We start from the raw sequence: 19094 nt of genomic DNA, 5'->3' as shown, positions 1-19094 counted from the left end.
GACTTAGCAGATGTAGACCAGAACACTACTCACTGTACATTAGTGAGACAACAGTATTGGCCTGTGCTAATTTGAGCAACTTCCACTTGTGCTTCTCTTTCACTCAGTTCTATTTTACTATTGACACACAGACTGATTCATTTATTTCATCAGGCCCCACCAGCTTTACTGGTATCCACTAATCCCATTATGGGTTCATGAAAATTTAGATTCTCTTGTATCAAAGCAAACAAACGATACATAGTGGAAAAAGTTGTGATCAGATTTAGTTTTTTGAACTAAAAATTAATCTAATGGGGAAATCACCTTTTAGAAAGTGGTTTTCTCATTTTCTGGCCCTTTCCAGGTCGAAATGACCTCCAGGCTCAGTCTTCCTGTTTATTTTAACGTAATCATCTTCCCGTTGTACTCCCGGCAGGTAATGTGTTCTGTGAGCACCTCCTTTGGCTGCTGTATCTCTGCATCTCGAGAGGGAAAGCGAAATCCCAGAGAAATGAAATTGCTTTGGCAAGATGAGGAGAATTTCAGTCCCCCACAATGTCCTCGAGCGTCTTGCTCAGCGTCAGACACAGCTGCCTCGGACAGAAATGTGCGCAGCATTCCTCTCACATGAAGCTTCGCCGCCTGAACCGAGCACTCACAAAACATTTGCACGCACGATTTGGAGTGTCGCTATCCAACACTGAGAAGCACATACAGCCCACAAGACACCAACAGGCCCAGAACAGCTCACTTAGACTTATAAATCTAGCTGCAGAAGATAATGATGGTTCAGTATTTGCAATCTGCCGTGTAAGTGAAGATTTAAAAATAATGTGGACTGTATTTTCAGCTTTAGGTCTCTATTTAAGAAACAGGGAGAAAGTTTTAATCTATTCTGCTTCTCTTCTCAATTCTAATGACACATTTGCTACAACCATTTTGTTCCGCAAATGTCCAAATATGAATCTAAACCAGAATAGTAGAAGTCAATCAGTGAAGAAATGTGACTGTTGTCTCAGACACAGCAAACACAATGTGTGCATGTAGATACAGTAAGTAGAAAATTCCCGTCTTCCTTGTTTTCAGCTCTTCGGGGTCGTGATGCTCCTCCATGTGACCCCCAGACCACGCATGAACTGGACTGTCCAGTTACAGTATGTGGGTGCGATTGTAGATACGAGCAGGTTTTTATGGGCCGGCGCGATTGAAGACACGGGTCCGAGCGCTGATGCATGCCTAATAGCACGCAGCGCTTCCTTTATGGCTTCTAAAAGCCAACGCGTCGCCTTAGCCCGGCCGTGGAGCGCGGTGGTGACAGCAGCAGCCAGCGCCCTGTCAACGCAGCCTCTGCAGAGACACAGGACGTGTAGAGTACAGAGACACCATTCACACACAAGGACAGGTACATACGGATGAGTTTGGATGTAATGGCGCTGATTTCCTGCCCCTCTGGTAAAAGCCAGCAAAGCGGATCCTGTTCCAGGCATTGCTGCTGTATAGTGTGTCTTTTATTTGATTAGTTTTAATTTCAAGCTAAACCTCCTGAGTCCTCAGACAACTTAAATATAATACAATCGTTCACCAGACTTCATCCTTGTGATTCTGACGTAACTGAAGAGCAAATCCGTCCCTGGAAGTCTGTTCATCCGGGGTCACAAGGCGGAAGCTTCAGTGACTCCCACAGAGGAATGTCTGATCCAGATGCTGACGCCATCGCGTCAACCGCGCGCCGCTGCAGGAATGCGGGGAATGTGTCGCTCCTATTTTCAGACGCTTCCCCACAAGCTGCCGCTACTCTCCACATCAGTGGCCTGAGCTGCAGCCGAGTCGGGTGCGCTTTTTCTTGTCACGCTCCTCCCGACTCCCTCTCCCTCTCATGCCTTTGGCCGCCAAGCCGGCAGCTGTCATGGCAACAGGTGCCACGTACAGTATAAATATTATGCAGCGCCGTCAGCTCCGGAGCGACATGACCTCATCTATAAATATGCGACGGTGACATGATCGAGCAGCCTGCTTCATGGGCAGCGTCCCTCCAATTAGATGAGGCCGAGGAGTAAATCACCTCGCCCGCCTTGGAGTAGCTAAACCATCTGTCGTCACGGAAACAGCCGTTTTAAGACGGACGGAGACGCTCCGTCCTGTCACCGACTGCTACGGTGTGAACGGGAGTAACGGTGCCTGTCTGTGCAATCGTCTGACGTCTTATGTGCCTGTTGTCACACGCAGCCTGGGCCGGTGAGATTCAGGCCTTTTGTTTTACATCCGAATGGCTGCAGGGCCTCGGAGGGGGCCACGCAGTGGTGGGCTACTGTAGATAAACCGCCCCAGGGTTGAATCCTCACTCGGTCTGTGAATGCATCATCTGCCATTTTCAATCCTTCTTGTTTCCCCTCTTTGAACCACAAGTAACTGAACTGTAACCCTGGGAAGCGAGTGGCTGTTACAACACCGTCTGTCCCTTCTTTTTAGGAGGAGATACCTTCAGTGTGTGGGTTCTCACAGTCTCAGGTGCTGAGACCTTCTCACCCACAAAACAAATAGCTAGCTGTGTTGCTCATGTAGTGTAGCAGTGCAGACCCCTCGTTTGTGTCCGTGAGCTCAGATGAAGGTTTTAGTTAAAGCTGACGAGTGGCTTTAAGGTTCGGCGGTGGCCCACTCCACCGGGGGGGGGCATTCATTTGTAGGATTTCAGTTATTAGTATCAGATCAAAGGTGTCATTTTGAATCGGGCTGCGAGGGGCGTTTCGGTTCCGCGAGAGACGGGATTCCTCGTGTCAGACTTGTTTAGTTCTTACAGAGACGAAGACGTTGTCGGCGAGAAAATGAAGGTCAGGGCTGAGGAAGAAACGGGGAGCGGGCGACAGCTGACATTGTGGAGGAGCGAGGACGGGAGATGCAAAGTGACAGGGATGAAAAAGCAAATAACGTCGGCGGAACGAAGAATGACACGCTATAGGTAGCGCCTCGCCAGACGTTAGGGCGATTTATTCATCAGGACTCCGGTGACAAAGTACCAGATCTCTCCATCCTGCCTCCAGCAAAGCGGAAGGTGATGTGTCCAATAGGTTCACCACAGGTTCTACTTCCTCCATTTGGATTTTCATCTACAGTTTTTCATCTGAGCATCAGGTCGTGGCGCTAATTAGCGTAGCAGCTAAATGTTATATGGACTGCATCAGCTCGTAGTGAGGCCAGATGTGCGTGGGCACAAAGTCCAGCTCACCCAGCGCTTGTCGGGTCCACGTGTTGGAAGCGGGGCTCCGGCCTGTCACTTCGCCGCCAGCGACGCGGTGAAGCGGCGTCAAGGACTCTCAAAGCTGTGGGGACGCGAGGAAAAGCTCGCAACTGTCATCTCAGCTCTCCATCGTGCTTTCTGAGGCAGAGTTTACACATCCCGAATCTGTGGATCTTAAGGGAATAAGACACCAACTGCCGACACCAACTTTGTTTCCCAGTGGCTCCCAATAGCTGCGCGGTACGTTCCCCTTGGAGATGGAATCTAATGAGAGGCGGCAACACAACAGACGGATGTTTGCACTGACTGTAAATGTCCCAGCTCTGATGCAGGCACCATCGTCTCATGGTCTGAACCTGTGGTTTTCACAGGTGTCACAGCTTCATACATAAAGCCGCCGCTTGACTCGTCCACTCTGATCAGATGTGACCTTTTTAATCATGGTGGGACTTTCTCTCGTCCTCACTTGATGCGGATGCCGCCATGCTTAAAGGCTCAAGGGGAGGCTTAGTGAGAACAACAGCACGGTTTTAGCGCTGTGTTCTTCCCGGATCAGTTCGGTCGCCGCCGCCGGCACAGAAAGCGCATCCTGAGCAAAACCCGTGCATCTGCTATTGAAATCACGGTATCAGGTAGTTTCAGGCACCCACAAACAGATCATTTAAAGGTTCTACATCAGAGATTCTGGATTCTCCCACATAGCCACTCAGTCTGCCGATGTCCTCTGGCTTGTTTCATGGAGTCAGCTGCAGGTCTGAGACGCGCTTAACAAACTGAATTTAATAAAAGAGAAAACTGTTTTTTTGCAGCCAGTCGTTCGGGGACAACGTTTGTGGAAAATTGTAGCAGTAACTTGGTGAAAACATGTTTTTGTTGAAGAGTTTTCATTCCTGCAGTGAGTCAGAGGGGTTTAAAAACCAAGCAACAGCCTCTGCGTTCCCATCAGTCAGGCCTGACTCAGACCCAACAGACTGCTCCCTCTGTTATTAGATTTTACAAAATTGGACAAAATGAATAAACGTGTCATATGAATATGCTAACACACCGGTCGTTGGATAATTGTTTCATTCAGTGACACAAGTCTCCTCGGGTCTCACACTGTCTGTCCTCTCTTTTTATCCCTTCCTCTACCTTTTCATGCAGAAGCTAATCCGATATTGTGCCTTCGTTAATTTGTGAATATAAAATCCATTTGCAAAAGAAGCCAATCGAGGGGAGAATGAGTGATGAGAGGAACTCATCGCGCTGCAGGCTGCACTTTGTGTTGGGAGGCAAACAGGAGGACAAGTCCTGGAAAATCCTCCGCGACCAGCTGGGCTGTTTCCTCGGCGTTCCTACGTCACAGCGCATTTCCAACATATTGACAGTGCATGAAATGTGCACGTTTCGCTGCATTAATGTGCCAAAGTTTGCAACAAAAGCAAAAAAAAAAACAAACAAAGCAGCAACAGGTCGTACCGTGGGAGCTGAACTGTTTCCTGGCAATTTGAGAAAAAAAGCCGAGTACAAAGCGTCTATAGACAAAATCCTTCCAATCAGAGAAAGGTCAACTACAGGGCTGGATGTCAGGAGGCAGGTTGTCGCTGTGCAGTCGATCGATCTGCCCGTTGATTGTGTGTTTGTGGCAGACGCCTCCTTCCTGCGCTTCCTCTTGTCTCCGGTGCTGGTCTTTCATGTACGTACAGATATGAGCAGGATCCGCTCAGCGCGTCCCTGTCATTGTTGGTGCAGCTTTCCAGGGGCCACGCGACAAAGCCGGACGCTGCTCCCTGCGCCGTGTTCGTTCACTCCTAATCGCGCCTCCTTTCAGGGAACAAACGCGGGAGATCAGATTGTGCCTTGTCATGGCGCGTCGGCGTCGGGCTGTGGGGCCTCGTTCCCAGGACTTCACTTCATCGGCTTGAAAGTTGATGCTTTTTTTTTTTTTCAAAACTCGTTTCACAAAGCGTGATCGTAGTCGTAGCGTGTGAAGAAGGCCGGTTGTGGATAACGAGGAATGGGTGGGATCGTTCCTCTCACCATGCAGCGCTGCTTCACACACATAAAGGTTAATTTGTATAATCATATACCAAACTCATACTGAGGCTTTATAGTCAACATTGGGCTGTTACCATCAGAGATCGCAGCCTCGCTGAACGGCGGCCAAGCCCCTTGTTTCTTTTTTCCTTTCTAATCCATTTTGAATTTTGAAACCGAGTCACACAGTTTCAAAACAAACAAACCAGAATCCAACGTAGGCCCATTGAAATGAAACAGAGAGATCCCTTAATCCATTCTAGCATATCACTGTTTTCCACTAACCCCACTTCATCCCAGTCCAGGCCCTTCTAATCCACGGTATTAAATTTCCATCACTTGACATTCAAATATCACAGTTTGCTCAGCCTGTAATCTGATATGAAATAGTCTAATAAAGGCCTGGGAGGCTGGGAGATCGTCATGGATACGGCTCGGCTTCACGTGGAATCTATTCCTGCTTACTTTTCGGTCTCTTATTATCTCTGTCCTTTTTCTTTGCTTTTAGTCGTCTTGGGTCGTTTTGTCCGTGACCCAAACAAATAATTGGTAAACTCAACGCGCGCGCACGGGCTCCTGGGAGATAAACAGCATCAAGCGCCAGCTCGCGTCTGGCCTTCTCGCTGCCGCTCAGTAGTCATGAACATTTATTATTTCCTCTCAAACCTACGGAGAAATGTCCTAATCCCAGTCCTCTCTCATGGCTGACACCTCACATTACTGCTGGATTCGTGTCATTTAAGGTGGAGTGTTTTTTATATAATAGGCCTAAAGGGGGCAAAAACAACTGGGATTAATAAAACAGAATCTGGAGCTTCACGGCGGCAGAAGACGTGTCCTTCGCTACCCTTCCCTGGTTTTTCCTCCACTGTCGTCTCTGAGCAACTTTATTTAAACTCCCCCAGAAGACGTATAAAAAGGAAGCGAGCATCTTCCAGCTATTGCTTTTTATTGCCGCCCCTCGCCCTCTCGCAGCCACTTGAAGTTTGAAGGTCACAGCGGTGCGCTCCAACATGTGCAGCATCTGTTAATGGGAGATGATGCGATTAAGTGCGCTTGTCTTCACTCCACTCAGCGCCGTCCACCACGAGTGGAGCAAAACGCACAGACAGACAGAGTGGTTTTACTCGCTCTCATTTTAGCAGCTTTGAAGCCTTTCCTACTGGACCCTCAGCCCGTTATGAAACTATAATAACACTGTTATTGTTTGCTGGTCTCCAGTGTTCTGCCCTATGGAATATCATCCTCATACAAAAAAAACTGCGTTTCCCAGAAGGCTCGGGTTTCCGACACTTCCAGGCTCTGAAAGCCTCGTGTTAACGCCAGCTGTAAAGTGAGCTCGGCCCGTTCTCCTCTTTGTCAGCTTTAATCTCTTCCCTCGTCTTTCTCACTTTCGTTTCAGTCTTGTTGTTTCTCTTGCGCACGAGGGCGGATCCAGCATTAATTAAAGCAACGCCACTTTGAAGTTGGATACTTGGCTTCAGGGCAGTGGCTCCTCTTTGCTTTTTGTTGTGATGGCGGCGTTGTTGTTGTTGTTGTTGTCGCAGTTGTGTAATTGTAACGAGTCAGAGGTTCGGCTGCTGGACCGACTCCTCTAATTATGCACGCGAGGCGGTTCTGGATCAAAGCTTGTGCAGCTTGTTAATGATAAGAATCAGGTCCGCTTGATATGTGAACTTTCATGATTTCACAAATTGCAGATGTGTTACTGTCAGTTGTTGGAGGTCATAAAACATTTGTTAGCATTTCTTAAAATCACAGTCTCTGCTGCTGTAGCATGAATAGGGATCTAAGAGAAAGCATCTACAGTACAAAGGGAGAGACCCTGGCCTCCCTCAGCACATGATGTCATGAGGGGCTGCTGATCCGACCACAGTTGATGGACTGTCAGCAGCTGCAGATGTAACTGTGCCAGGACTGGGTTGGGGGACAAGAGGCGACGTATTGGAAAAGGAGAGCGTAACAGAAAGGCCCATAATGAGGGAGAAGCGCAGAGCAGACGGAAGCCTGAAAAAAAGGGGCGGCCGAGCTGCTGCCGCTCGGCCAAGCTGCCCCACTCAGCACAGGACTCGTGCCTATTTCCATCTCATCAGCCCCCTCCAGCTCTCGCCGCTCACTGCCATGACGCGCCGCCTCCGCAGCCGAATGGGTGACCCTATGCTAATAGTGCTGCGGGTCCCATCACGTGCCCCGAGCAGCTAAAGCGCCTCCCCTCTGTCCTCTTCTTCCCCACGTGGTCCTTTCTCTGTCTGTAGCCTCATTCCCCCATCTGTTTGCCCAAAACTGTGGTTAATGTGTGACTCCTGCAGTGATGGGGAATCGGAGTCTGGTCTCGAATCTCCATGTTCATATTATGTCAGACTTGCACAGTATTATGACACAGGCTGAGTTACTGTAGCATCATCAGGCATTTCAAGCACACCCGTGGCAATGTTTTGTATGAGAAAACTGTTTTCCTGGGTCGGCTTGACATTTTCTTTGCCACCTCGTGGCTTGTCACACTACCCATCCAACACTTGCTGGCACCCGGGGCTCCCTCTTCCTCCACTGCTGCAGCCTTTTTCCATGTTTTTTTCCACTCCTTCGTTCTATATCTGAACAGTTCAAGCTGTCTTTGATGTCCGTTCTGTGTTTTAATGACCTTCCTGTTGACGATTGCTCTCCTTCCCCTGTCTGTCTGTCTGTCTGTCTGTCTGTCTGTCTGTCTGTCTGTCTGTCTGTCTGTCTGTCTGTCTGTCTCTCTGTCTGTCTCTCTGTCTGTCTGTCTGTCTCTCTGTCTGTCTCTCTGTCTGTCTCTCTGTCTCTCTCTCTCTCTCTCTCTCTCTCTCTCTCTGCTTCGCTGTAGCCACAGGAGTGTTGCTGCTAGTCAGACAGCGATACACACATTTATTGCACCCGATTCACCTCCAGAGCCAGTTATTAGCAGATGTCATATACTGACACAGAGACATGCTCGTTTCTGTGACATCATGCATGGTCTGTAAATGTGCAATGAGACTCAGGACAAGAAACAAGCACACACACACTCACGCGTGTGTGTGTGGGGGACAGAGGAGCTCGAGTCTCATGGGAGGCAGCTGTGTTCTGATGTATTAATCATCTTTGTCTCCAGCTTGCTAATTAATGACCCATCTGTCCCCTCTCATTGATGTTCCACTTCAAACTCCCTTGCACACGGACACACGCACACACACACGCACACACACTCACACGCACACAGAGGCTGCAGCACAACAACTGAATGTTCGCTCTAGTGATGTAACTCCAGCGACAGTCTCTGCGAACCCACAAATTACTGAGAACGGGGAGTCGCACTGTGTCGTCTGCATTAAAGCCCATTTATAAGAAGGTCTGCGGCTCATTTCTCCTCTTGGCTGCTGTACATTTGGGGGGCAGACGTCGTGCGATCGGGCTTGTCGGGCTTGCAAACTCACGTGTGTGTGTGTGTGCGTGTGCATGCGTGTGCGTCCGTGTGTGTGTGTGTGTGTGTGTGTGTGTGTGTGTGTGTGTGTGTGTGTGTGTGTGTGTGTGTGTGTGTGTGTGTGTGTGTGTGTTCGTAGGCTTATCAGGTGAGCCCGGGCAGAGTGTCAGATGCGGTAATGGAGGCTTCAAAGACAAGCGCTGCGGTGAGTTCCCTGGCTGCCTTTCACCCACCTCCCCCTCCCCTCCTCCTCCCCCCGTCCACCCCCCGCTGCTGGGACGTAGAGCGGCAGACTGGCACACAGGTAGACACCTGGATGAAAGGAAGGGGCGCGGGGAGGGAGCGATAAGCAGACAGATAAATAATTAAATGGGCCCCAAGTCAAACAGACAAACAAATGAACAGAGTAAATAAGTCTGAGCGACGGGCGGAGGAGATAGCGGGACGTGTCCGACATTCAGCCGTGGCCAGGTGCTGGTCCAGCCCACCCCCATTCACATGCATGAGCCCAGCTTCAAACGCCCGCCGCTTGTCTGCTGCTTTGTTCTGCCGTTCTCTTTGCAGCTGCTGTTGTCGTTGTTGTTGTTGTTGTTGATGTTGATGTTGTTTTGATGCCCATCGTTGACGCTGCCATCGCCGATCCGCTTCCTTTTGAAACGGCCGTCCTCCGTCCGGCTCATTTGCTTGTTTCCATTTCCATCCTTTGTGTGGTGTATGTGTTGGAGCCTTTTGATTTGCATTTGGCAAACAGTCACGGCTAAAGGACAGTAACGGAGCGTTTGATCATTGTGTCCAGTAAATCACGCTGATGTTGACTGTGCTATTTGTTGGTTTAAGGTGAATCATTCTGTTCCAGACATTCTCTATTAGAGCCGCTAAATGTAATGAATTGCCTTGAGTTTCCTGTGTTGTTTTGAATAATGATTACCAGCTATTTGCCTGAACTCAGCTACAGATAATTTAAGCTCATGATTAATTTTTCTTTTGTTTTCAGTGTGTCTTTAAATTCTCTCATTGTTTCTGGACTCCTGGGATAAAACCCACCAACCTTCACCCATGATGCATTAGGTTTACTACGAAGACAGCTTTAAAGTATTTAGTTGCCAGATTTGTTAGTCAAGAGATTGTGTTGCAAGAATTTTGTGTAGATAAGAGCATCAGTACAGAACAACATGCTGCAATGCTTATTGAGTTAAAGCAGACTTTCCTGTCTGTAGCATCATAATTCATGATGACAGTTGTGTGTTAGGACATAATAATAACAATAAAACTCATCTCTTTCTATCCTTTCTCCCTCTTTGCGTCTGCCCCCGAACAGCAAACCCTGGAGAACAACCTGACCAACCTGGTGAAGAGGAACAGCGAGCTGGAGAACCAAATGGCCAAGCTCATCCAGATCTGCCAACAGGTGGAGGTACAGTACGCGGCGGCTTCTGTGAGAGTTTCTAGTCGAGCCCAGGAATGAAAACACGTCTGAGGTTGCGCCTTCAAAGAAGGAGCAGTTCAGCCCATCAAATATTATCAGTCTTGAGACTGAAAGTGAATCCTTGTTGCTGTAGTGGGTTCATGAGAGCGCAGCATAAACTCACACTCTCTTTTCAGTTTTTAGCCTCGTCCTCGTAACGACTCTCCTATTTTGTCATCGGTTCAGTGCAACGACAATAAAAACACCGTCTGGGGTGATTCAAGCTCAGCAACCCTGCACAGCCCTTTGTTTGAGGCTGTTGTGTAATCGGCTGCTTTCAAGGTGCTAATGCTTTTTACCGTCACTCGGGGTTTGTGGCTCTTGAAGGTCGTTGTCTGAGCTGCAGCTTGTAATACCCAGAGGTTGGCTCGTCGGGCGTCTGCCTGTGATGAACAGCGCCTTTAGGATGAATTAGCGTTAGCGAAGCATCCTAATTCCCACCGGCGCAAGGAATTTATGCTCCCGCGTCCACGCAGATCAGACGATCTGTCATTTCTGTCTCTGAAACTTAATTTGAGTGGTCGCAGACAGACATGTCTCGTGGGTTCAGTGACAGCCTTGCAGGCGTGTGTGCAGTCAGGTGTCCCAGTGTAAACCCAGGCCTGTCTGCTGCGGAATTACACCCGCCGCTCCGCTCACCCTTGACCTCCTTCATCTGGGTGATTTAATGGATGCTGCCACAGAGTCCTAATGCTCAGCCACCAGGCCTCAGCTGCTGCATCGCCAACACATGCACACATGCACACGCTTCCACATTAATGGCCGCCATCGGCCTCCGTGCACTTCGTTTCTTATCAGACGGCTCGGACTCCTCATCGGCGTTAACCGACGGCGGCGTGAGTCATTACCTGCGGACAAACCGCTCATAAACAGCGCGCACACAGAGAGAAAGTCGTCTTTTGTCGCCGTCTGCATGCAAATGTCGCGCCGCTGCAAACAACGGCGGCAGAATCTCATCACTTATTCATCAAAAAGAAACGAGGAGCGGCGGCGCGGAGGAAACACGCTCCACCGGCTTTTAAGCAAACGATTAAGCGTTTCTATTAAGACGCTATACGTTATTCAGTCTTGAGACATCGATGTCAAAATGCTTCGGACCAAAACAGATTCAGACGCTCTGCGGAAGAAGTCGCTCAGCAATAACACAATACAGTTAGGAGATATTTTTTCTTTCCCAAAAAGAGAGCAATCTGATGGAGTTAGAGAAGTGTGTGCAGAGAGAGGCTTTGAACGTGACCTGGATTCCTCCCTTTCTTGTTTGCATCATACTGTATTGGTGCCGAAAATATGATCAAACACAGTGTGAATCAGCTTGTGGAGTGTCAGCGCACACACAGCGATGCGGCGCTCCTCTCCTGGGGCTCTCTTCGGGGAGTTATCCCTCCTCCGGTCTTACAAGCGCCGCGCTGATTCAACCAAAACCCGGCTGTTTCTTTCACGGGAGGCGCCGTCTCCCGCGCGGCGGTATTAGACGCGAGGCCGAGAAATGAGCGGAATCAGATTGTTCTTAAAGACGCCGGGTGAGTGAGTGACGTGACGCGGTGGTTGTTGTGCTAACAGCGCCGCACGTCGCTATTATCCATCAGCACATGAGGCTGGAGATTAACAGAAAAAGCTGTCAGAGCGAAGAATCCCACTGACAGTGAATGGACAATGATACAGAGGCAGATGAAGCTACAGGAGATTCAGATGAGATGATTGATGATGATCCGTTACTGTATGTGGAGTCTGCCACTGTAGATTTGTTCTCAGCGAGTCCTACTTTCAAACCCGACGCCATTTTGTAGCTGCACGTTTCTGCTCCGTTCTGAAAACGGGCATCTCAGAGGATCTCCGCTGTTCTCCCTCGTCGTCGTACAAGTTTTAGCAGATCTCTGTGTAAGTCCCAAAGAGCTCCCTCCTTCAGACTTACATAACGCCTCCTTGAAAGCGCGTGTCACTGTGGTGAATGCGTTTGCATTAAACGTCTCTCTCCTCCGACTTCGTCCTGTGCCTCGACAGATTATCAGATTTTGTCCACCTCGCTCACAGTGTGTGTGTGTGTGTGTGTGTGTGTGTGTGTGTGTGTGTGTGTGTGTGTGTGTGTGTGTGTGTGTGTGTGTGTGTGTGTGTGTGTGTGTGTGTGTGTGTGTGTGTGTGTGTGTGTGTGTGTGTGTGTGTGTGTGTGTGTGTGTGTGAGCTTTCAGAATCCAGGGATTTAATGATCAGACATGTGTGTCTGCTGATTAAACAGTGGTTGTAAGTCGTTAGCCAGGACCTGTCTGGGTGTGTGTTCGCCCACGCTGATCCCACTGTGTGCAGAATAGTGGCGTAGAGGTGTCTGTGATGCTGCCTAATCCTCTACATCCGCTCTCACCTCGTCTCTCTTTACCGTTCGTGGAGCATCGCTGCTGTTTGTCTGTAGTGCAGCTCCACGGGCGCTCGTCTAAATGGCCGTCACGCCGAAGGGATAACGACACATAATGAAGTAGAATTCGTGGCTCCATCTGTTGAGTCCATTGTTTTTATCCAACATTTTAGTGTAAGTCATCAACATGCATCAACGACACTAAAGGCCCTGTTGTCGATTTCACAAGTTCGAATTGAAACCTACTGTACTCGACTTGTTTTCCAGCGAAGCATTAAGATGTAAACAAACCATTTCTGCTAATAACTTACTTACCGGCTTTAGGGTTTTGTGCCTTCAATCAACAAGAACAATGAGGAGAATGTTTACTCACCAAAAAAAGTTAGAAGACAAAATGAAAAGTGAGCTGATACATAACAGCCCGTCTGTCAACAAGCGCTCTGGTTTCGTCTCTCAAGCCAAAATGTTAATGCTCCTTCTGACTCACTCGCTGTTGAATACACAAATTTACAATAAATAAACACACAATCTTTTTCTGTGCTTAAGACTAAATGTACATTCACTGTGCACAGGCCTGAGACCCACACATCATATGCTGGGCCTAAAACGGGACCCAATTCATTCATTCTTTCTTATCAGCAGACTTAATGTCTGGAGATTAAGTTGTCATTTATATGTATAATCATTGATTAATGAGCCTATTAACTCCTGAAAAGTGAAAGAACTTAAGTACCTGAAGTAAAGAAAGTAAAAGATCTTTGTCTGGGCTTTAAACTTCATGCGTTTATAAGGTCAGCGGTTTGTGGAGATTCAGATCATCCAGGTCAGAGCTGTTCGGTGGCGGATGAAGCTGTCGTACAGAATCCCTGCATCTGTGTGAGCACATCGGGTCTGACAGGGTGTCTTCAGGTCCAGTAGAACCTCACTTGACGTCTCCATCACCTCGCGACGCAAACGGCAGCTGCTCCGTTCGAAGCATTGAACCTGTTGTCTTCGCTTATTTATCGCTGTTCTGCTTTGCACCAAAGCAGAATGTTGAAATGTCACTTTGCCTGCGACAGCATGCTCCGGTTTGGGATTGACTCATCAGTGCAATCTTGGAGCCTCCAACTACAACACAGCTGCTGCTGTGATCTGTATCAGAGCGCATTGCACGACGCCAAAGTTGGTGATTAAACTTAGTGCGGCCGTTAACTTCTTCAACGCCGCGTTTCCCCAAAGCTCAGCTGTATCACTTTCAAAGCTGTTTATTTTCTGTGGTGGATTTAGTCTTTGACAAGGAACCAGTCTAGTGTCTGTGACTCACTCCTCAGATTCCACCCAGATGAGTGGAAACCCTCATGAACTCTCTAATACATAGTACATGCTGTGAATAAAAGCGTCCACTACATGCTGTCGCTGTAAATACTGCATTTCATACATACTCCATGGTTCAACTTGAGGATTTCTACAATGATTTGAAAAGTTCTGTTGGGGTTTGAACCATTCTTGTTGAAACAAAACCCTATCGTAAAGATTTTTGCATTAGGAGCATAAATTGGAAGTTGGAAGCGGCGTCGGAGCAGGCGGAGGATTTAGCAGCGGTGACGCTGTTATTCTGTCGCTGCTGTGACAACTCGTGTCACGAGGAATGAATGAGCATCAGCAAACATCATTAAACCTCACCATTCTGCTGGTTTATCGGGAGTCAGCAGATTTCCTCCCAATCTAAACGTACTGTTCGGCTGCGGCGTTTAGGCTGTTTGACAGGAAACCTCTCACCTCTGTGTGATTGACGGCATCTGAGCCGCTTCATTAGTTGCTGAAGCGGCTCAGATGCAGTGAAAAAAGCTGCACTGCTTAGTTTTATTATGTTCTACAAGTATTCTTGGAGCTTTGCACTAACCTTGGTGTCTATGGGCATCTCCACCTGGAGAGACTGGCACCTGCTTTAAAAGCTCCCCAGACTCACACACTGGACTTTAACACAGCAGAACCAGTGAAGCGGCCACTTCGCACCTGGGACTGCTCGTATTTGCAGGCTCGCTGTTCAGTTTCTTTACGTGTTGCAGCACTAGCTCTGTGCCTTCGCGTGGACTTGGCGCCGGGGCTTCGCTGCACCTGCAGGGAGATGCACAGTGGGAGAGAGTGTTTTTGCAAAGGAGTGGGAGAGGATAACGTTGTCAGGAGCCGGCAGAGGAGGAGGAGGATAACGTTTGGGTGAGGTGCAGTAGGAGGAGGATTGCGCTGCCATGCATCTGCTGTTATTATTATGACTTCTCTGTGTGCGTTTTATCTTTTTCTCATATAAACTAGTTCCTCTTCGTACGTGAACGCTGGCGTGACCTTTCTCTGATCCTGGTTCTTCTGCGGATTGTTTGGCTAATCCTAAACTGAGCCAAGTAGCTCCGCTGTAAATCACAGTGATCCTGGAGAGATGCATTCATCCTGCTTAATTACTAACCTGCAGTCATAAGTCGCCTCTTAGTGTGTGTGTGTGTGTGTGTGTGTGTGTGTGTGTGTGTGTGTGTGTGTGTGTGTGTGTGTGTGTGTGTGTGTGTGTGTGTGTGTGTGTGTGTGTGTGTGTGTGTGTGTGTGTGTGTGTGCGTGCGTGCGTGTGCGTGTCAGAATAACGAGGCTTACTGTAAGTGGATCCGCGTGGCGTGAGGAGCTTTGTGGGCTGATCTGAGACCTGGTTCCCGGTCGGTCCTGTGACGACCTGCAGCGCGGCAGAAAGTCACAGCCGTAAGAAGACATACGAGTCTCTTTGTAGACGGAGCCAAGCTGCAGGCAGCGTAGAACACATGAATTACTTGTATCTGTAAAATTACAGAGATGAAATTCTGGGGTTACTCTGTTTAAAAAGGTTCAACCAACCATATTTATCTGAAGGACGCATTTTATCTACAGCAGCGTGAAGTTCTATGAAACTGTGATCAACTATTTATGCCCAAAAACGTTGTATGATCTACATGTCACAAGGCTGCTTTGATTTTATTTGGAAATAATCTTGATGTTATTGAAGTAGTTCTGCTGTTGAACTCTCCACCTGAAGCTCCTCTCCATCGTGGCTTCGGTGCATACAGTAGTTCTGAAGTCTGTTTGCGAAGCTGTCCCACAGTCTGCTGTTTCCTGACTAACACAGCGCCGACTCCCGTCGTCACTGAAGTTGATTTGCTTTCAGAGGACATCTCAGTGTAAGTACTCACACAGAGCTTAGTCTGAGATGAGATTTTACATCCTGGCATCAGTTCGCAGCAGCATCGTGTGCAATTACGGTGGAAATCCTGACAGTCGATATGTTGGAATAGACGATCACGTTTCCCTGTAAAAAAAATATGCGCTTGCAGATGTTTAAATTGAATTTCACCGCCAAGTCTGATTATACTCGGCTTAGATTTTCCTCTCTCTTCGGGGTCTGAGCGTTGAGGAAGCATCCGTCTAGGACACTTTCCAGTTTCAGTATGAGCTTCGCAGGCTTCTGCTGTGATGTTTATTGTCTGTTGCCTGTAGAGGTTGAGTCGGCACCTACTGCGTTTGAGTAACACCCACTCTCCCACACAAGAGTTGGCTGCTCGTTCGGTGTTGGCTGGAGACGGCGAACTGATTATGAGTTGCCTTGGCAACTTTACTCCCAAAATAATGACAGAATCTATTAAAAGGGCTCCGCGTAAGCAAGTTCAGTCAGTTAATTAATGAGCACACACACAGAAACCTTTGGAGCTTTTTTTAAGATGAATAATAAAATTCTCACCCGTCTATTTCTTGCACATAATGAATGAAATAAACATGAGTGTAATAAGTGATGGTTCATGTTATTAGTAGTTTCATATTGTCTTTTCTTTATAGTTTCCCCTTAGAAATGTAACAGATCCTATTGGTGATTCCCTGTAGATTGAATTGAACAGCTGTGAACCAACCATTTCATCAGTCGCATTTATTATTTTTAGGTTTTTATGTTTCCTCCATTAGATCAATGTGTGCTTTGTCATAGGAAATGATTCATAGTCTTTCCAGTGACCTAATTAAAGTCGCTTATCTCACTTATGCTCATAACAACTTCATTGTTATCCAGGTGCACATCTTGCTGGAGGCGACTTTTCTAAATGTGCAGACTTCAGAGTGGAATCCCAGAACAAATGATGTGATCCGCTCGTACCGTAAGCGGCGGCGGTAAATCATCTGTCCGTCCAGAAACCTCACAGAGCTTCCTGCAAATAGAGTCGACGAGACGAGCTGAACCCGACGCTGGGTTTTACAGCGTGTCCCTTAACGCACCTGCGCTTCTCCCCAGGTCAACACGGCCATGCATGAAGCCAAGCTGGTGGAGGAGTGCGACGAGCTGGTGGAGATCATCCGCCAGAGGAAGCAGGTCATCGCTGTGAAGATCAAAGAATCCAAGGTAAGGTCTCTGCTGGACCCCAGCCCTGTGCGCACAGTGGTACATACTGTACCTTAACCCACCATCAGGAAGAGGAAATCACACAACAACGAGCAGATGCATTAAAAACAGGAGCCACAGAGAGGACGTGAACTCTCTGGCTTGTCTTTAACAAATGAGAAGATCATGATGATGGTGGTGTTCACGTAAAGAGCACCGATCAGCTTGGTTGGAACGTGTGATTTACTGAATTCACATTTCATCTCAGTTCAATCAGTTACACGGTGTCTCATCATGAGTCGGTGCGGGCTCTTTATTGAATACATCTCGAAGAAAGTCAGCTCTAGGTCACAGTGACTGTAGAAGAATAAATATTAGAGCACCAGAGCTGTGGACAGAATGCTTTATACTCGTCCACATCCGTCAGTGGTGGGGTTTGTTTTTTTTCGCGGGTGCCTCTGTAGTCGCCTGCTTGTTTACCCAAACACAGAGCGCAGGCGCTTGAGGAGGAATGGAAAAGAGAGGAGCGGAGCGGCCGAACCTCAGTGTGTGTGGAGAGGATCTGCGATGCTGCTGCTTCAGAGGCCGGGCCGCGGTCCACTCTGCACACGTTTGATGCCGGCGTGGGCGCGTCCCCCGCGTGAGCTCCCGAATGTCGCCCTCCCAGAGCTGAAGCCGGCGGGGGATCGTCCGAGGCAGTAAAAGAGCGAGGGATGAAAGATTTCCAAACACTGAGCACAGGGAGTGAGCAGCTTTTGCTGTGTGTGTGTGTGTGTGAGAGAGGGAGAGAGAGAGAGAGAGAGAGAGCCTGGAAGTGTGTCAGAGTGTGTCCGCAGTGATTGCACACAGAGCAGGGCTTGTCCTCCTGAGAGTCTGGCTGTGTAAAAGGCTGTCGTGCAGAGGGGAGAGGAGCGGAGTGCAGGCGAGTGAGGGACCAGAGGAGAAATGAATTAAATGCGGCCGTTCAGACGGATACGATGGAGGAGAGGGAAGGAGGCGAGGGCGGAGGACTGCAGCCGCCGCTGTTTCCTGCTCAGATCACAGCGCGTTCTGCGACAGAATAACAGGATTATGCAGGCTTGATCACGGCGAACGGAGCTGTGAAAGGTGCTCCCGTTTCTCTTTCACCTCTCCTTAACAAGCGCCGTGTCTCTTAGGAGGCTCAGCAGTCGTGCCTAATCTGCCCCTGCTCAAACAAAACACGCCATTCCCTCCACTTACAGTGTGCACGCGTGTTTTATCACATGACTGCCTGTCGTCCTCTTTTTCCTCTCCTTCTTCTTCTGGCGCCGCCTCACATTTGCATTCGTGAAACTTTTCTCCTCCGGTGTCCTGAGGATCAGCACTTCGTGTACTTTGTAACATGTCTGTTCAGAGCCGGGACTGTTTTTCATTCCTTTGAGGGTTTTCAAGCAGGCCACTGTGTAGCACGTTGAGGAACAGACGAGATAACGCTGCAGTGAACTTTGAAGTGGCTGAAAGTGTAATCGTTTCTAAATGGCTACTTGCTGCAAAGCTATCCCGCGTTTCGTCTGTCATTTATGTACTATTATTATTACGGTGTTCTTACACTTCAAGGGGATCAGCTGCAGCGTCACCTGACAACTCCAGTCAGTTGCCAGCTTTTAACCAGGAGGAGCCTCTTGGCTGCACCTTGTTCCACAGCTGCTCTATTACTCCACAGCTCAGTGTTATTTCCTGTGGACAGTTTGACCACAGTGGGTTCATTCGCTGAATCAGGACATGAGCCGTGATGAGGATGAATAGGTGACCTCGGCATTAAATTAGTAGAAAAGGGCTTCCTGCTGCCCACTCAGTACCTGAGATGTGTGTTTTTAATCCAACAACGATGCATTATGGTTGTAAACCTGTAACACAAGGGAGAGAATCGTCACATGTCCTCATCTCGCTGTTTATTAAACTTAAATCTTTTGCTCACGCTTCAAAACGACCTTTGATCAGCGTCCAATACGTACAGGATCAATCCAAGATTCCCACGAAGGGTTTGAGCTTCTGTTCTTCTCCTTCGTGGACAGGAATCATCTCGCACTCGCTCCCAGTGCTGAGTCGGTACCAGTATTTCACAGCGTCTGGCAGGACATGCTAAATCTATGTGTGGATTAGTGGCTGTCACGCCGATGAATGGCTCATACCCAAATCACTGCACTATGGATGAGATGCACTTGGAGGCGCAGGGAGCTGTGAGGCACTTTCCATGAATCTGTGCAGTGGATGGAAGGAGACGCGCCGAGAGCAAATAGAGAGTTA

General features: G+C 48.5%; 1 protein-coding gene across 4 annotated transcripts in view; it reads left to right on the top strand.

The window, feature by feature from the left end:
* mid2 (midline 2) overlaps positions 1–19094 on the top strand; it is a 79066-nt gene that overhangs the window by 44433 nt on the left and 15539 nt on the right. For 3 of the 4 annotated variants that reach the window (XM_029165315.3, XM_029165314.3, XM_029165313.3), the window contains 3 exons: positions 8794–8859; positions 9973–10068; positions 16740–16847. In XM_029165315.3, the coding sequence (XP_029021148.1) occupies positions 8794–8859; positions 9973–10068; positions 16740–16847 (270 nt within the window). The remainder of the gene's footprint in view (positions 1–8793; positions 8860–9972; positions 10069–16739; positions 16848–19094) is intronic. The other variant, XM_055512481.1, reaches the window with a different exon arrangement.

This window comes from Betta splendens, chromosome 10, assembly GCF_900634795.4.
Source record: "Betta splendens chromosome 10, fBetSpl5.4, whole genome shotgun sequence".
Classification (NCBI taxonomy): Eukaryota; Metazoa; Chordata; class Actinopteri; order Anabantiformes; family Osphronemidae; genus Betta; species Betta splendens.
Note: the sequence above shows the minus strand (reverse complement) of the source record. Positions and strands in the feature narration are given on the sequence as shown.